Source organism: Ambystoma mexicanum, chromosome 11 (assembly GCF_040938575.1).
Source record: "Ambystoma mexicanum isolate Mex_15411 chromosome 11, UKY_AmexF1_1, whole genome shotgun sequence".
Taxonomy (NCBI): domain Eukaryota; kingdom Metazoa; phylum Chordata; class Amphibia; order Caudata; family Ambystomatidae; genus Ambystoma; species Ambystoma mexicanum.
In genome coordinates, this window is record NC_090934.1 from 1,119,546,325 (window position 1) to 1,119,562,794 (window position 16,470).

General features: G+C 48.4%; 1 protein-coding gene across 5 annotated transcripts in view; it reads right to left on the reverse strand.

Annotated features, from left to right (window-relative positions):
- Positions 1-16,470, reverse strand: part of SCAPER (S-phase cyclin A associated protein in the ER) — a 4,210,252-nt gene that overhangs the window by 2,198,783 nt on the left and 1,994,999 nt on the right. For all 5 annotated transcript variants that reach the window (XM_069624455.1, XM_069624453.1, XM_069624454.1 and 2 more), the window contains exons 18-19: positions 13,564-13,716; positions 12,527-12,634 (exon numbers count right to left, since the gene is read on the reverse strand). In XM_069624455.1, the coding sequence (XP_069480556.1) occupies positions 12,527-12,634; positions 13,564-13,716 (261 nt within the window). The remainder of the gene's footprint in view (positions 1-12,526; positions 12,635-13,563; positions 13,717-16,470) is intronic.

The window sequence follows — 16,470 nt, forward strand, 5'->3', positions numbered from 1 at the left end:
TATATCATATGACTCATTCAGCATAGCCAAAAGCGGGGGAAGTACCTCACTGCTATACGTTTTATAAAATTCACTAGGGAGTCCATCGGTCCACAGGGTCTTACTAGTGGGTAGCTGATGTACCACCTCTTCCAGTTCCTCTAGGCTAATAGGGGCATCCAATTCCTCTCGCTCCTCTATGCTAATTCGTGGCATGCTTATGTCTTCCAAGGTCTCCCATATTTCCCTGTGGTTGCTTCTCTCTACGTCCCCATACAATTGTTGGTAATATTCCAGGAACTCACGATTCATGCCCTCTTGGGTGTCTACTATTTGCCCATCTTCCCTTGTTATCGCCCGGATTGTGGTTCTGGGGGTCTTGCTTTTATATAACCATGCTAACATCCTCCCCGGTTTGTCTCCTCCCGCATGATGTCTCTCTACATATTTTGAATAGTTCAGATTGCATAGCCTCTCCCAATGTCCCATGCATTTCTGTTGCAATTTAAGTATGGTTTCAGCCTCGTCCTTGGTACCCCCCCTCTACCCAGGACACCTAATTCCGCCTCAGTTTCCTGCAGTTCTCTTAGGATCCCTCCTTGTAGTGTTTTGGATTTGGCTATAGCTATCCCTCTTACTACCACTTTGAAGGCTTCCCAAAGCGTACCGGCTGACTCAACACTCCCAGTGTTAGTCTCAAAGTAATTTGTAATTTCTTCTTTTAGATCCTCCCTAAACATAATATCTTTCAGTGCCTTGGCTCTGAGTCGCCACGTTCGAATCCTAGCTCTTGGGGGCCGGTATTGCCACATCAGGATCAAGGGCGAGTGGTCTGACAAGACCCTCGATTTATATTCAGTCTGTGCTATTTCCGCCATCAGCTCCTGTGTGGCAAACATATAGTCAAGCCTAGTATGCACATTTTGTGGGGCTGAGTATTGCAAATACTGTCTATCCTGTGGGTGGTGCACCTTCCATACGTCAACCAGCCTGAAATCTGTCAATACTGACTGCAGCACCCTAGCAGCGGGGGTGGCTCTGTCTATTTTGCCGTCTGATCGGTCTATTTTTGGGTTTAGCAGGCAGTTGAAATCCCCCCCCAAATCATCGCCCCCCCCCCCCAGGTACATGCTCATTTTGTTGTATACAATCTTGAAGTATGCCACTGTGTCTTGGTTCGGGGCATACGTATTTATAATACATATTTCTTTATTTTCCACCAGCCCCCTTATTGCCACCATCCTCCCATCTGCATCCACTGTGGACTGTAGTATCTCGAATGGAACATGCGGTGCCACTCAGGTGATCACCCCTCTAACATAGGCAGAGTATGTTGCACCCACTATGGTCCTCCTCCATTTCTTCCGGACCTCCTCTAGTTTTTCTCTCGTGAGGTGAGTCTCTTGTATCAGAGCTATATCTATCTTCTGTCTGCGCAGGTACATCATGACCTTGTTCCTTTTTAAGTAGCTATTGAGCCCCCTGACATTCCAGGTGATTACCTCATCACATCCCATCCCGCCCCTCCCTTTCTCCATTTCCAAGCTATGCTCGGAGGCCATCGCTCGCATATGTAAGCTCGTTCCCCAACTTGCCCCATTTCCCAAATACCCCTTCCCCTGCTTTCATCCCTCCCTCCACCCTTCCCAGCCCCAACTCAACTCCCAACACCCCACACCCCCACTCCCCTCCCAACTGTTGCCCAGCTCCATCCCTGGATCTCAGGCTCTCCCACATCTAGCCCCTTTCTTGGTGTTGCCTGTACTTGGGACCCAGTGGGGAGATGCTGCCCTATCGGCGCACCTGCTATTTCACCTAATGGGGATAGAAGGATGTGTCCCGTGGCTCCGATACATCTATAAGTCACTGCGCTGTGCATCACATGTCTAATCTACTCGCCACTATATTTCAGTCCACAATGTTCACTTGGCAAGTGTATATGGCAGGTGGTCTCCACCCTTCTACCACCCAGCCTTAACAATCTCTGCACCTTTACCCATGCAATGTCTCTCCCCACCCTCTTTAGCCCACATGTCGTCGGATCACTTAGCTTGTCCATCTCGGTCCTGGTCCTCCTCCGACTCTGGGCACCCTGGTGTGTCCAGCCAGCTTGTCGCTTCCTCCGGGGTCTCAATAAAGTGGGCTTTACTCTTGTGCAAGACCTTTAGTTTCGTCGGGTATAGGAGCATATATTTCAGCCCAGCTTTACGCAATCTTCTTTTGACTGCCACATAGTTGTATCGTTGTCTCTGCACTAGCAAGGTGTAGTCCGGGTAAGTGTGATCGTTGCTGACGCTCGGGTTATTGTTCTGCCTTTCCAGAAAAATTCTAGGATCTTTTCTCTATCGCTATAGTTCAATATTTTTGCAATAATAGCACGGGGCAGAGCCCCTGGTTGAGGCCTTCTCGTCTGGGCTCTGTGTGCCCATTCAACCGCGAACCCCTGGGAGAGATTACCAGCTCCTATTTCTTGGAGTATCATGTTCTCGACATAGTCCGTGGGGTCCGACCCTTCTTCTCCTTCCGGTAGGCACACCACGCGTATGTTACTGCGTCTCGCGCGTCCTTCCGCTTCTTCTGCCCGGTTTTCCTGATTGCCACCAGTTGCGTCAATATATGGACCTCTCTCGCGTTGGTGGCACTTAGCTCATTATTTGTCTTAACGGCACTCTGCAAGCCCCTTGTTCGGTCTGCCAGCACCCTCACATCTTGCCTCAGTAAGTTGACATCGATTCCCACAGCGTCTACTTCTGTTCCAGTGCCTCTTTCAGCTCAGCCATTGCTGTTCCCCACGAGGATTTCAATTCTGTGATAGCTTTAAGGATCCATTGATCGTCTCTTGGTGAGTTAGCATTCTCTTGCGTCATAGTCATGGCCTGTGCTGGCGAGGTTGTGGACTGCTGTGCTTTGGTAAATATATCCATGGTCGGCTGCTTCACTTTGCCTTTGCTTCCTTTTTGGGCCATTATGTGGGCGTCCCCGTATGCCTTAGCGTCTCGGTTCTTGTGGTGGTTCGCTGCTACGCTTACTCCACCGTGGGCTCCCGATAATGGTGCTTCTCGCTTTGCTTTTGCGTGTAGCGTGGGTCCGTCCCACCTGGGAATCAATCCTATGCCTTGTGTGCTTATTGTCCATATTTGCGTACTTCACTCTGCTGGGTTTAGGCCCTTCAAGTGACCAGTTCTTGGCTGCAACTCTTTGCATTTGCGGACCCTTGCCTCAGTGGTCTCTGTGCAGCCTTGCTGTAGGTCGCTGTGCCTGCCAATCCTTAGCGTATGGCTATTCTCTCTATACGGCCATACCACCAGTCTACCCTTTTTGGCAGGCCAGTCTCATATCTTGTGTCTCATGGCAGTGCGTGGGGCTGTCTAAGGTTTGCTGTTATGCTGCCCACTGCGGACTCCACCGTGCCTCCTTCGGTCTCGCCTTATGTGCCTCATCCATTTGGTGTTCACTCTGCTCGCCTTCACCTCCAGGGGTTGCCCTTAGTCACTTGCGGTTTGACCCACTGACACTCTTGTTAAGGTCTCAGTGTTACCAGCCCTTTCTCGTGTGCTGCACGTTTTACCCTGCCGTCCGTTGTTTTTAGATGTTATGGATTACTTTTCCACCGCCTCTATATTATGGTGCCCTTGCAGCTCTCAAGGTGATATCACTGCACTATGCCATGTGAATTCTGTTGCATTAGGGCTGCTTTGTCCTGCCGAGTTTATCTTGCTGTGGGGGCTATCAGCATTGGCTATGCTCCAGTGGCATTGTCCCCACCTCTGCAGGGCTATGAGTCCGGGTCCAGCTGGTATCCTTCTGAGTCTCTCTATATTTTGCCTGCATGCATGCACTCCCTGCGCTTGTTTCCAGTATGCAGACCCTTAGGATTGCCGACCGCCTGTTTGTTCCTGTCACGCCCGGACCTCGGGGGTTGGATCTCTTCTATCATTTCTGGTGCTCCTAGATGTCCTGTGCCGCTCCACGTTGCGAGTTGTTTCCAGTTTGCTCATGGGCTGGTAACATAACGTTGCTTCAGCTGCCAGCCACCGACGTGTCAGCTTCTTCTTTCTCGGCGATGCGCTCCTCCTCCGCTGTTATGTCCTCAGAGGATCCCTTTATCTCGGGCCGCCGCCATCTTGATGTCAATTTCGCGGCCCCGACCTGGATACAAAGTGGCATAACTTCTGCTACACTGCCCCGAACTTCCAGCCAGCACGTGTATTTCGTTCCCAACGTAGTCATGCACATCTAGTGCTCTTTTGGGACTGGAATCAGCTGTTGGGCTGCACGCGCTTCCACGGATCGAGTTGCGGATCACGGAGCTCTCAGGAGATGCATCCTATTACATGGCTGCCTAGCCACGCCCCTCCCGTTCATTGACAAAGTTCACAAGAATTCGAGTTCTACAGTGACACTCACAGTCTCTTTGGTTCTTTCTCCCAAAATATCTGATGACTAGTTTCTTCTATGATTCATCTGTACATTCTGTAGATGTTGTGGGGTGTCCACCAGTAGCTGTATAAACAGCTGGAGCTTTGCTTTTTCTTGAAGACAGAGTCATCCAGGTTTGCCAGCCCAAGTTTCCATGGAGGAGCTTATAATGGATTTGTCAAATTCATTCACTCGGATCTTGGTCACTACTCTTGACACCTTCTCTCTACTCCTATTCTGGTCTTGGCCCTCCTTGTGTCACGGCGCATTCCCACCCCTCCTACCACTGTGGGTTCAACCCTTTTTGATCGGGGTCTCCCACCTACCCCTTGCCTTGTGAAATGTTTGCCCTAACGTTACTTCCTGTTCTATCTAGTAGCTCACTTGAGCTGAATTCTCCCTGCTTCTCTGCCTCTTCCTGATGTCTCTCTCCTGTCCCCTCTAGGTATTCTCCTCTTGCCACCTCCTCATGCTCACCTCCTTCCACTTCCTGATACTCTCCAACAGCTACCTTCTGCCACCTCCTGAAATGCTCCACCTCCTGTTCTCCTGATGTTCCTTTTACCCATCTTGTCTCCAATCACCTCTGTTCTTTCCTCACTCCCACTTCACTCCTGAATCACCAACTTGTTCCAAACACAGCTAAGAGTTCCTCCAAACACCTACACCACTCTCTATGGAGTGGTGTTTAAATAGCCTGAAGTTGGGCTTGAATCTGGGGTCTCCATTTGAGTATTATGAATGTGCACAGATTTCAATTGCTCTGCTAACTTACTGCTCTTAGACCAGTTTTTTTAAGAGTTTCCTTGTACTAGCAAGCAGACTGCAGTTTTAAAAGCAATGTCCACTACTTTGGCCTGGGACTGTGCATGTTTCTACGAATTCTCACAAGTGTTCGGGAGCAGAGATGCGTCTGCTACTCCACGTATGATGAGTAATCTCAGGGCACTATCAGCGTCAATTATGCTTTTCTTGAACCTGTCTTTCTCCACATGTAGATGTTGCTTTGCTTGACAAGAGGGAACAGTGCTGTGGGTATTCTCTGTCAGCAGGTTTTTGTTTGTGGTACGCTGACAGGCTGCATTGGGGAACTCCTGATCCATCGCAAAGAAATATATGTCTCTGAAAGGGCCAGTGGCATTTTGGTTATAAATGTGGCAGTATGCTGCCCACTGACAGAGATTTTGTGGCGTGACAAGGGGATCCGCAGCATACCACCTTAACTCCCACTGCCTTGTGGAAGTACTGGCATGCTTGGTAGCCCAACCAGAGTTCCCGAAAGTAAGGCTGGGGACTTCGCCAAAGGTGCTAAGAACTAAAATCCTTGCTAGCTGTGAAGTATTGATCAGTGGGAAAGAGGGGAAGCTGGAAGATATCCCATAAAGAGCTGTTACCATTTCTGATACTGCACTTTCTTTTGGGTTCTTTGAGATACATTGGATGCAATGGGACTGGCCTACAGACTTGCCTAAGAGACTGGCTTAACAGCTGAACACCCATGCCAAGCGATGTCACACAGCACAGCTGAGCTGTGGAACGCTCTGATGCCACAGATTGCCGGGCATGAAGAGCCCCTCCTAAGAATGAACACAGTGACAACACGGCTGGCTCAAATCCCAAGGCTGCCAGAGCCTGCCTCGCATAAACAGCTTGCAGTTGTGAAATGTACTTTCTTCCTTCGTTCCCCTTATTCCGCAAAATGACCTGTTTGTTATCATACATGCATTATACATGTTGGGTTGTGGGGGGAGAATGGATTCAGCTACTCCATTGCATATAAGGACGAGCCAGGCCTGGGAGGGGCAGAGCAGTGAGCACCCTCCATTGCACTGGTGTGTTTGCAGAACAGCCAATTTCTCTCTACTTCTGGTCTTCTATGTATTATTTGTGTCCAAGTGCTGAGTGCCTGCTGTGCCTCAGGTGGCGTGGGGGAGTTAGATGAGCACTGGTATTGTGGGGAGCATGCAAGCCTGAAACAGATGGTCCCGATCCCCGGGAGCTCTCCTTCCTGACGTGCATGACTGGGATTCACAACAATACGACGGGTATGTGAAAAAAGTGTTTTTCACTGTACTTGTTGCGTGTTGGACTAGGGGAATCTGGCGTCTTCAGGGACTCTAGGAATAACACAAAGACAGTGCCTCAGAGTGCTGCAGTGATACAGTACAGGGTTGCAAGGGCAACTACAGGACTGCAATCAGGTCAGAGCATTCTTGGGCACCTGTGATATAGTCAGAGTGCGCCTGTCATGGAGAGACAGTGTAGAGTCGATGCTGTAAAGGGCACTCTGCTGAGTTAGGTAGGAAGCCTGAGTTAACCTGCATTAGGGCAAATACCAGTTACAGATTACAGTTTCAGTTACAATATGGCAAACGCCTCTCCACTGACCAGGCGAGAGGAGGGGGCAGATCTGTCATTTAAATCGGGGTCATGGGTAGTGCTGGAGAGATTGAGGAGATGGTGGACAATTGGGATATGGTCCCCCAGTCAGTACGAAAGAATAAGGAGGTGGGGGTTTCCCAGGAACAGCAGTTATAAAGGGTACCGCAGGGAGGGGACAGCGGAGATAGTTCTGAACTACAAGGGAAGCACAAAGATATCACAAAGGTGATGAAGATAGGGAGGGATCAGAGAGCCTCAGATTTAGCAAAATGCTTACACAAACCTTCAGGGGGGCCATAATATGGCGGATGTTGCCAGACGACATAATGAGGGTGGTGAAAGGGAAAATGGATGTGGAGGAAAAGTTAAGGCCAGCCCAGGGGTGGTCATACATTCTGAATGTAGCTCATGACGCATGGCTGACAGTGAGGAGAGCAGTGCCGGTGAAGGAGTGGGTGGAGGGAGAACACACAGAGGGGCAAGATTGTGAGATGCTACCACCAGTGCTTGTGTGGGTTGGGGTGGATGACAGAACGGTGTGGGGGTGGCTCCATGTATTGCTGAGAAAGGGGAGGAAGAGAGTGGAGACGCTGGCTGGGTACTGGGGGAACCAACTGTGTGCAACAGAAGGGTGGAAGGACATTTTGGAATAAAGGGGTGCAATGACGGATTTGGCAAATAGGGGCCTGCAGGGAAACAGAGGCAGGTTACCGGTAGACCCAATGGGTGTGGTGACGGCAGCTACTAAGTGTACCATCCACATTCTCACACACACATACAGGGTCCTAACAGCATGAGGGAGGCCTACCCGCATAGAAGGGCAAGAAATAAAATGGATTTCAGAATGACAGGTAACTGTGCAGTGTGCACCTTACACGGGGAAGTGGACAAAATGTCAGTGGGAAGGGTAGTGTCAGGGAAACTACATGACTGCATGTCAGAGACTGTCAAAAGACAGCAGGAAATGTTCAGGGCATGTGCACCAAAGAAGGACATTGACAGGCCCACATATAAGGCAGCATGACTCGATAGTGTTTGGGGGGAAAGAGCACAGTATGGTGAATTACAATCAGTGGTGTTGGTTCTGAGAAGAAAGAAGATAACTCCATCCGAGCAAGAGCGGCCGATGATAACGGACAATGACCTCCAGCCACAGTTAATGACATCCATAGAAGATAAGGAGTGGCATGTGGCAGAGGGCCCACAGCATGAATTGTTGAAGATTATCTTACAGAAGAGGAGGGTCAAAGGAAATGTGAGCGGCTCCTAGCAAACCAGAAAGGGGAGGATGATCAAATAATGCAATATATCCATGCAGAGAAAGAGCAAGACAATGCGTTTCAGTTCCCGACAGATGACCTGATGGCCCATGGCCAAAGAAGGCTTGCAGGAGCATGCCGACATTTGTGTTACTTGTTGGAAGACAAAACAGAAAGAAGAGCCAAAGAAGGAGCAGCGCAAGCAGATGGGTGTGAAAGGCACACAGTGGGACGACTGGCTGTCGTTTTTTCTCCATTGACTACTTAGAGCGCGGTCAGCGACGAGGTATTCACCATGCAAGATGCTATTTGGGAGAAATATGACAAGCACTGACAAGTTGTTGCTGACATGGACTGTGGGTGAACCTAGGGATTGGGAGGTACTAGAGGCTGACTATATACTGGAAAGTAAGAGAAATATTGACTTTGACTTGGACAGGCACACAAATATGACAGACACATGAAGGAGGTGGTGATGGATGTTAGAGTGACGGGGGATGCTCAGAGCTAGAAAGGGAGGGATATGTAGCTGATACTGCACTTTCCTTTATTTTCTTTGAGATACATCGGATGCAATCGGACTGGCCTACAGACTTGCCTAACAGCTGAACACCCATGCCAAGCGATGTTCAGAGCATAGCTGAGCCATGGAATGCTGTGATGCCTCAGACTGCTGGGCATGAAGAACCCCTCCTGAGAATGTACACAGTGACGACGCTGCTGGCTCGAATCCCAAGGCTGCCACAGCCTGACTCGCAGAAACAGCCTGCAGTACTTTCTTCCTCCGTTACCCCGTTCTGCGAAATGACCTGTTTGTTATCAAACATACATTATACATGCTAGTTTATGGGTGGAGAATTGATTTAGCTACTCCATTGTATATAAGGATGAGCCAGGCCTGGTAGAGGCAGAGCAGTGAGCATGCTCGCATGAAATGTTGTGTGTTTGCATTACAGACAATTTCTCTGTAGTTTTGGTCTCCTGTGTATTATTTAAGCCCAAGTGCTGAGTGCCTGCTGTGCCTGAGATGGCGTGGGGCAGCTGGGTTAGCACTTGTATCGTGGGGAGCAGGACAAGCCTGTAACAGGGGCAAGATACGCATGGAAGATTGGAGGAATGTGATTGGAGACACCGACTTAATGGAGTGAAAAATATACTGATCTAGAGGAGAAGTGGGGAAATTCAATGGTATTTGGTCTTCCTTTGCTGAATGAGGTGGTTAAAGTGTCTTTGTGAAATATAATCTACTATATGTTTGGTTATCCCTTCTGTATCTCTAATTTGGAAGTATTTGCTCTGTATATTATTCATGATATATTCAACACTTACGTTCACAGTTTGTCAAAGGATTGGCCTATTCCTTTATTTTGACTAAATCGTTTTTTATAAAGATATGTAAGTGAAATACACACACACTTCCTAGATCTGAGGGCAGCCTACAGTTTCAGAGAGAATCCTAGCAGGTCTGATACAGGCATTCATTCTTCCGAGGTTACTCAATTGTGTGCCATGAAATTGGGTGATAATAGTGTCTATTATTACAGTAGTAAGAAGTGGAGAAATCTGCCAAGAAGCGTTACATGAGAACATGATGCTATTATTATTACATGGTCAGCTACTCCCAAACAGTTATGTAAAGTTAGCCTATCAGCAACCTATTACACTATACTCTGCTAGCAGCTCATGTGCACATTCCAGCAGGCACTATTAGCACTTTAGTTTCTGTTTCCACTATGCCCAGCTGGAACAGCATGTGGCGAATGCTAGCTTCCCAGCATTGCTGCCCACAGTGGCCTTAGTCATGATCCCAAACGTCTTACCTTCCCACTGTGCAACCAGGGAGGTGGGATGCATACAGGAATACTGGAAGGTAGAGTACCCACACTCCTAGTTCCTAGCCTCAATGTCTTTCACAGCTGAGCTAGGGAGATGGGCAAAGCCAGGGAATATGCAAGTATACTATAGTGCAGCAAACATGTTCTTCTAGGGCCCTACTAGCTAATCTGGTGATGCTGCCCTTTGCAGGGGTGGCCCTGTTCCACTGGTATCAGAGGGGCTTGGAGTTTCCTACATTGCCTCTGCATTCTACAGTTGTGCATGCTGCGTGTATCCTTTGCATAGGGTCAGACATAGCACACTATGAAAACTTGGCTTGTCTCTAACGACATCTGAATGTAACCTTATTGTTCTGTAATCCCACTCTGTACAATTTCTTTGTACTGCACTTTACCTGTTAATTGTCTGTATTGCAAACAGTAATATCTTACTTGTAATTACCTTGTCGCGCCCAGATACCTTCGGGTGAGGAGCGCTTTATAAATAAACAAACTTTGTCTGAAAACATGGAGAAGGATACACATGGACCAGAATACTGTGGAATGCAGTACTTAGTCCAGTCAAGCCCTTCAGTCCTTCTGTTAGAAATTGGTGGCTATGCCACGAATGAGCAAAAAGTAAAAATATATAAAAAGGATGAGTTCTGCATGATTTCATGAACTACTGCAGAAATGGAAGCAAGTCTAGCAAGAAGTTGTCAACCTAGTACATCTACAGAGCATCTATTGCTAGTATGAACCAAATGGACTTCTTGTCACAAGGCAGAACATTTGAAAATGTACTCAAAACATGGGCAGATGGCTTGACTATATAAGCCATCCAAACCAAAATAATATATTATTTTCAGCAGAACTTGCACACATTAGGAACAGACCCACAAAACAGGAAATTGGTCAGAGCTTCATTTAGCAATAATCCAACATGTGTAAATAGTATGATCCTTCCTCTCCAGTTTAAAATAGGACAATAAGCCTTCTGCCGAGCCGTCCATTTCGGCAACTATCGCCCGATCTCTATAACCCCTTTCCTGGGCAAACTCCTGGAGAAGTTTGTTATCTCCCAGCTAACCCTCCACACTGAATCTGTTGGTTGTCTCTATGACCATCAGTCTAGCTTCAGAGCATCCAGAGGCATGGAAACTGCTCTCCTGAACACCCATGCAGATCTGCTCTCGAACCTTTACACCAGCTCTCCCTCTGTCCTCATTCTCCTTGACCTTTCCTCTACATTTAACATGGTCAACCACGCCATCCTGAATAATCGTCTCTGCCAGACCCTCAGCATCACGGATCAGGCACTGGCGTGGCTGACCTACTTCCTCTTGGACCGACCCTCCCAGTTTCAACTTGGGTCCTTTCTCTCCACCACCTCTCTCTCCACATGTGGTGTTTCCCAAGGCTCTATCCTCTCACCCTGGTTCTTCAATGTCTATTTGCTCTTTGGCCCTCCTGATCTCTACCCTTTCCTCTAACTTTCAGTGTTATGCTGATGACCTACAGCTCTCTTTCAGGCTACCCTCGGCCTCATCCTCGCTCATCTCTGACTGTCTATCTGCTATTCAGGCATGGTGCGCTGCTAACAATCTCTGCCTTAATGCCAGTAAGACTGAGATCCCTCTCATTGGGATCCTTGCTCCCGCTTTACCTCTCAGTCTGGCTGCCCTCCTTCTCACCCTCTTGTGAGGCAAAAAACCTTGGGGTCATCTTCATCTCCACTCTCGTCTTCTCTCCCCACATCACGGACATAACCAAGAAGGCCCATTTCCAGCTACACCTTCTCGAGGTATTCTCCCTTTTCTCACCTTCCCCCAGAAGCTCATGGTCTCCAGAGCTCTGGTTCTCTCTAGGCTGCACTAGTGCAACAACCTCTTTCTCAATCTGCCTAGCTCTACTCTTCGCCCTGTTCAGTTCATCCAGAACAGGACTGCAAGACTTATCCCTGGCCTGAAGCCCAGGGACTGCATCTCTCCGACCCTGAAATCCCTCCACTGGCTACCTGTGGCTGAAAGGATCAAGTTCAAATCCCTTTGCATTGTCTACAAGGCTTTCTGCAGCAGTGGCCCTCACTATCTTCAACTATCTCTTCCTTAATACTGTCCTTCTAGAGCCCTCCGCTCGTCTTACCTCCCTGCGTCTCTCTGCCTTGAGCCAGATCTCCTTAGCTCCTCAAGACCTTCCTTTTCTCCTTCTCTTTCTCGCTCCCACTCCTCCGCTAACCTACCCTTGCTCCTTCATCCGTCTGCTGACTGGCTGCTTGGTGTCCTTTGAGTCTTACAGGGCAACAGACGCCCCCCCGCCCCCCGACCAGTCCCCTTGCTGCTTGGCCCACCTTGCACTATCTGGCTGGATTGCTCCCTGTAGTCCCAGCCTTCCTTGCACTTAACTCAGAGCCCTGCTGCTCTGGTTGCACTTCCCCTGTACCCTCTCCCCTGCACTTCTTGTTGCGCACTTGCACGTACTGAATGACACTAGGCCTAGTAAGATAGTTTGTCTTGTCTTCCTTGTTTCCCCCCCTAATCCCTCCCTTGCCTGGTTGCGCCTTGAAACACTTGTGTATAGGTGCATAATAAACAACAAATCAATCAATCATTTAGGTTTGACATTGTAAATGTGAAAAATAGAAACGTGAACAGGGTTGCTTAGGAAACGTACCACTTCTTCATCTGAGAGCTCTCTTCCTTGAATGCTGCTGTTGTCTCTCACAGCATTCTGGTGTCTCTTCCCTTTTATGTGGCTAAAAAGGTAAACTTCTGAAGAAATCTGAAATCAGAATTCAATTGTATTTTTAATTTTTGACTTCTAGGCCTCAACGCTGGTTGTCAGACAACAATTAAACTATAAAGATTGTGTTGTATGTAAGTCTTTTCCACCACAAGTAACTTTGTACACAGTTGCTTGAGAAAAGAATGCTTTTTTGCAAAATCAATGATCTAATGCCCTGCAAATTAATTCCAAATTAAAGCGAGCTGAGTGACTGTGGCCTGAGTGTTAGCACAATAATTAATTGCTTCCCTTAATCATTTTCATCCTGAGAGACGTTACTGTGTGGATTACTAAAGACTTGCCATAAAAGCCATTCATAATCTCTTCAACCAAATGGACATCTCTCGTCTCCCCAAGTAAGGGCGTTCTTAGGGTTAGTACTTATTTGGTGCAAATTCCGGAACAAAAGCAGGCCTATGTGTTATGATTGATAATGCCGGCAGAAAAACCTGCAATCCAAGCAGGCATTGCGCCGCCAGTTTACATGTCTCGCTGACAAAAATGTTGGCGCTGTGCACATAGGCAAGCCAGAGGGCATCCTGTATGGGGAGCAGGGGCAGGCGGTGCAGGCAAAAGCTGAGTGCGATATGGGGCAGGGGGACAGCAGAGTGAAGGGATAATGGGTGGTAGTGGTTGTGAGGAAGTCTAAGATTTGGGCAGTAACAGGAAACAAGGTAGGCAAACAAGCAGAAACATGCTGGACAAAAACGGATAAGCTAAGGAGGATGCAGAAGAAAAGATCAAAGTCAGCGTGAGTCTGGCAGGAAAAGTGAAGCCAGCTCTTTTTTGTAAAGCACATACACATTTACACAGATCTGGACTATGAGTGTGAAATGGGATCCCTTTTGCGACCACGTAATTACAATCGAATTCCCACCATTTTTGATACAGCATGTATCCCTCATTTATAGAAATGCACAACTCACCATGACGCTACATAAGGTGCACTGCTTCACTCGCTCGTATGGTGTCAGTTTAGGAGCATAGTCCGTGTTGGCATGTCTTCCACTACTTAACTCTGCAGCTTTTTCCTTTCGCTGCTCAATTTGCTCCATGTGCCTTCGGATACTTTCATCATGCTGAAGAGAAATACCCAGAACATGACTCAGACCTATTGCACTAAATGCACTCCCAATACACAGCACTGTTTAATGACAGAACATTCAAAGAGTAATAAAAACGAGTTTACTGTATTGGGATGCTACAGACACTTCTCTGAGAATTACAATTCACAAATTCACTGACATTACCCCCACGTCCGTCTTCCTTGTTACAGTAATTACTCTGTGAAGGCGTCCTGCATTCCCACAGAACCCTTTCCCCAATTTATGTTTTCCTTTAGCCGTCTCCCTCACAGCACAGGGTGTAAAGCACTGTCCCATGATCGTCCTGTTTTGCTCGGTGTCCTTCCAGTGAACCCTGCACAGGCTAGCAGGTCTTGCCTCTTGTTTTCATGACATTTTGACCACGCAGGTGGGCTTTGGGGGGTCTAAGAATGATGTTTGTGATCCTCCCTCAGTCTCTGCTCGTCTTGGACTTCAGGAGGAGATGGCAGTACTAGGCCTGGTAAGTGTGGGGCTCTACAGAAGCTTCTGCTGGGCTAAGCGCCAGGGGTGGCCATGCTGGATGGCTGAGGAGGGACTGTTTGATTTCTGTCCTTTGGACAGTGTCTGCTGGAGAGGCCAGCTGGGTGGTCTCCTGTTTTCCCAAAGTGTTGACTCCGCTCTTGGGAGTTATAGGTCTACAGATGCTGTCTTGTTATTTCCTCCTCAATCTGTGCTGGGTTTGGCCTTCATGCGGGGACGGCAGCCCGAGGCCTGGTGTGTATGGGGCATCGAAGGAGTTTCTGCTGGGCTGAGCGCCAGGGGTGCAGAGGCTTTTGGGTGACTGGAAATGGCTCTCCCAGGGCCTGCAAAGAGCAGAGGGCTGGGAGTAAGCAACAGAAAAACAGTGCTGGGGGTCACTAGGGCCCACCCGTGGCCATGATTTAAGGAAGGAGTGCTCCATGGGGAAGTTTTGAGTGCAGAAGGCCCTACAAGGAGCCCTCATGTCACAGTGAGTAGGAAAGAAAAGTACTCTGGTCACTGTTTTATTCTCTATGTCTCACGTACATTACCACTATTCTGTGCATATAGTGATTACCAACTCTCTGGTTTGCAACCAGCATGACCTCTTGCAGGTCTGCTTAGTTTCCCAGTCGCTTGTTGGGGATGCAGCCCTAGACACTGTCTCCTGTCGCAGAAATAGCGGCATGAGCACTGATCGCAGAAATAGCGGCATGAGCACTGATCATGATGAAGGAGTTGATCGACGTTTGGGGTTGGGAGTCCTGCCACAGCACAGTGGACAGGCTGCTGGTACTGCAGGGATAACCCGGTCCCCTGTCCACCCCACCAAATTAAAGGAAGGAGCACTGCATGGCTATTTGTGAATTGCAGACAACCCTCCAAGGAGCCTTAAGGTCACAATGAAGAGGGGAGAATTGGACTACGGTCACTATGATATTTCTTATGGCCCTTGAAGGTTGCCACTATTCTGTGTATGGGGTTTCATAGTTCCCAAATCTCAGATTTGAAACCAACATGGCTCTTGCAAGCCTACTGGGCTTCCCAGTCTCTTCACGTGAAAGCAGATCTTGATTTTGCCCCCTGTCACATCAATGGCAGGCAGACATAGGGGTTTAGTGATATTTTCGCTGTGATTCCTCCACAGCAGAGTAAATAGGCAGCCAGTGCTACTGTGAAAACGCTATCTCCCCCACCCCCTGGCCCACCAATTTGGGTGGGGCTTTCGATGCTGCCTCAAAGAAAGGGTCTGGCAGGCAGACTGACTTGAAAGCTTCCCCTTCCGCCCTGCCTCCACTTCCCAGTTGTACATGTCATTTTGTATAGGAGATCACAGCTTGAGCTGGATAACATGAGAAAGCTGCTCGAGGTTCTCTTCAGCGCACCATGCATTAAGAAGAGGGTTACTAGCAGCAGACAGAGGCAATTCGTCTCTGTGGTGTCAGGACTACCTGTCCCAGAGCATGTATTTTTTTCCCCTCTGGTTACTACAGTGTGACGGGGGGGAGGTCCCGTCCCAAAAAATCACACTGAGTCTTAACGAAAAGTCCAAGGGTGTTTATTACAAAACAAATGGTCAGAATGGCTGGTGATCTCAAGTTCATTGGCCTTTCTGGGTCCTTTGCGGTTGGTTCTAGGTCTGGCCCTTTCCTCTCTCATCTTCCCTAGGCCTGGTTCCTGTCTTCCAACCCCAGACGTCTCTACCGGGTTGTTAGTAACTCAACGATCGGTAACCCCTAACTGTATTTCAATTCTCTACACCGCAGGTGTTTACCCTAAGATGTTGGCTATCTGACTCCCTAGGGAACTTCTAGCTTTCCCTCTCCTATCCCTGCTTAGTAGTCTCAGGAAATGGGGAATGGTGCCTTCTCTCGCGCAGCGTCACTCTCACTTCTTTCAGACCCTCTTGCTCCTGACCCTTTGCTATACTAGCCCTTTATGCTGTTCTCCTCCCACCACGTCACTGTCCCTCCAAACTCTCACTCGGTCTTCCTATCTTCACCCTTCAATCTTTCACCTTTTTTACTCCTATTCCTATTACCAATTGTTTCCGCAACTGTTGTATACCTATGTCCCTCCCTCTCACTCTACTCCACTGCCTCCTGTTGTACCTCTCATCCTGCTCTACCTCTCCTACTCTCCTTACTCTGAAACTTCCACTACCACTGTCGTCTTCAAGGGATAGGGTGCCCTTCTCACCCCTCTATTACCAACTAACACTCCAACAAATTTTGGCCTTCTCATACCACTCCTGCCACCTTCTATCCT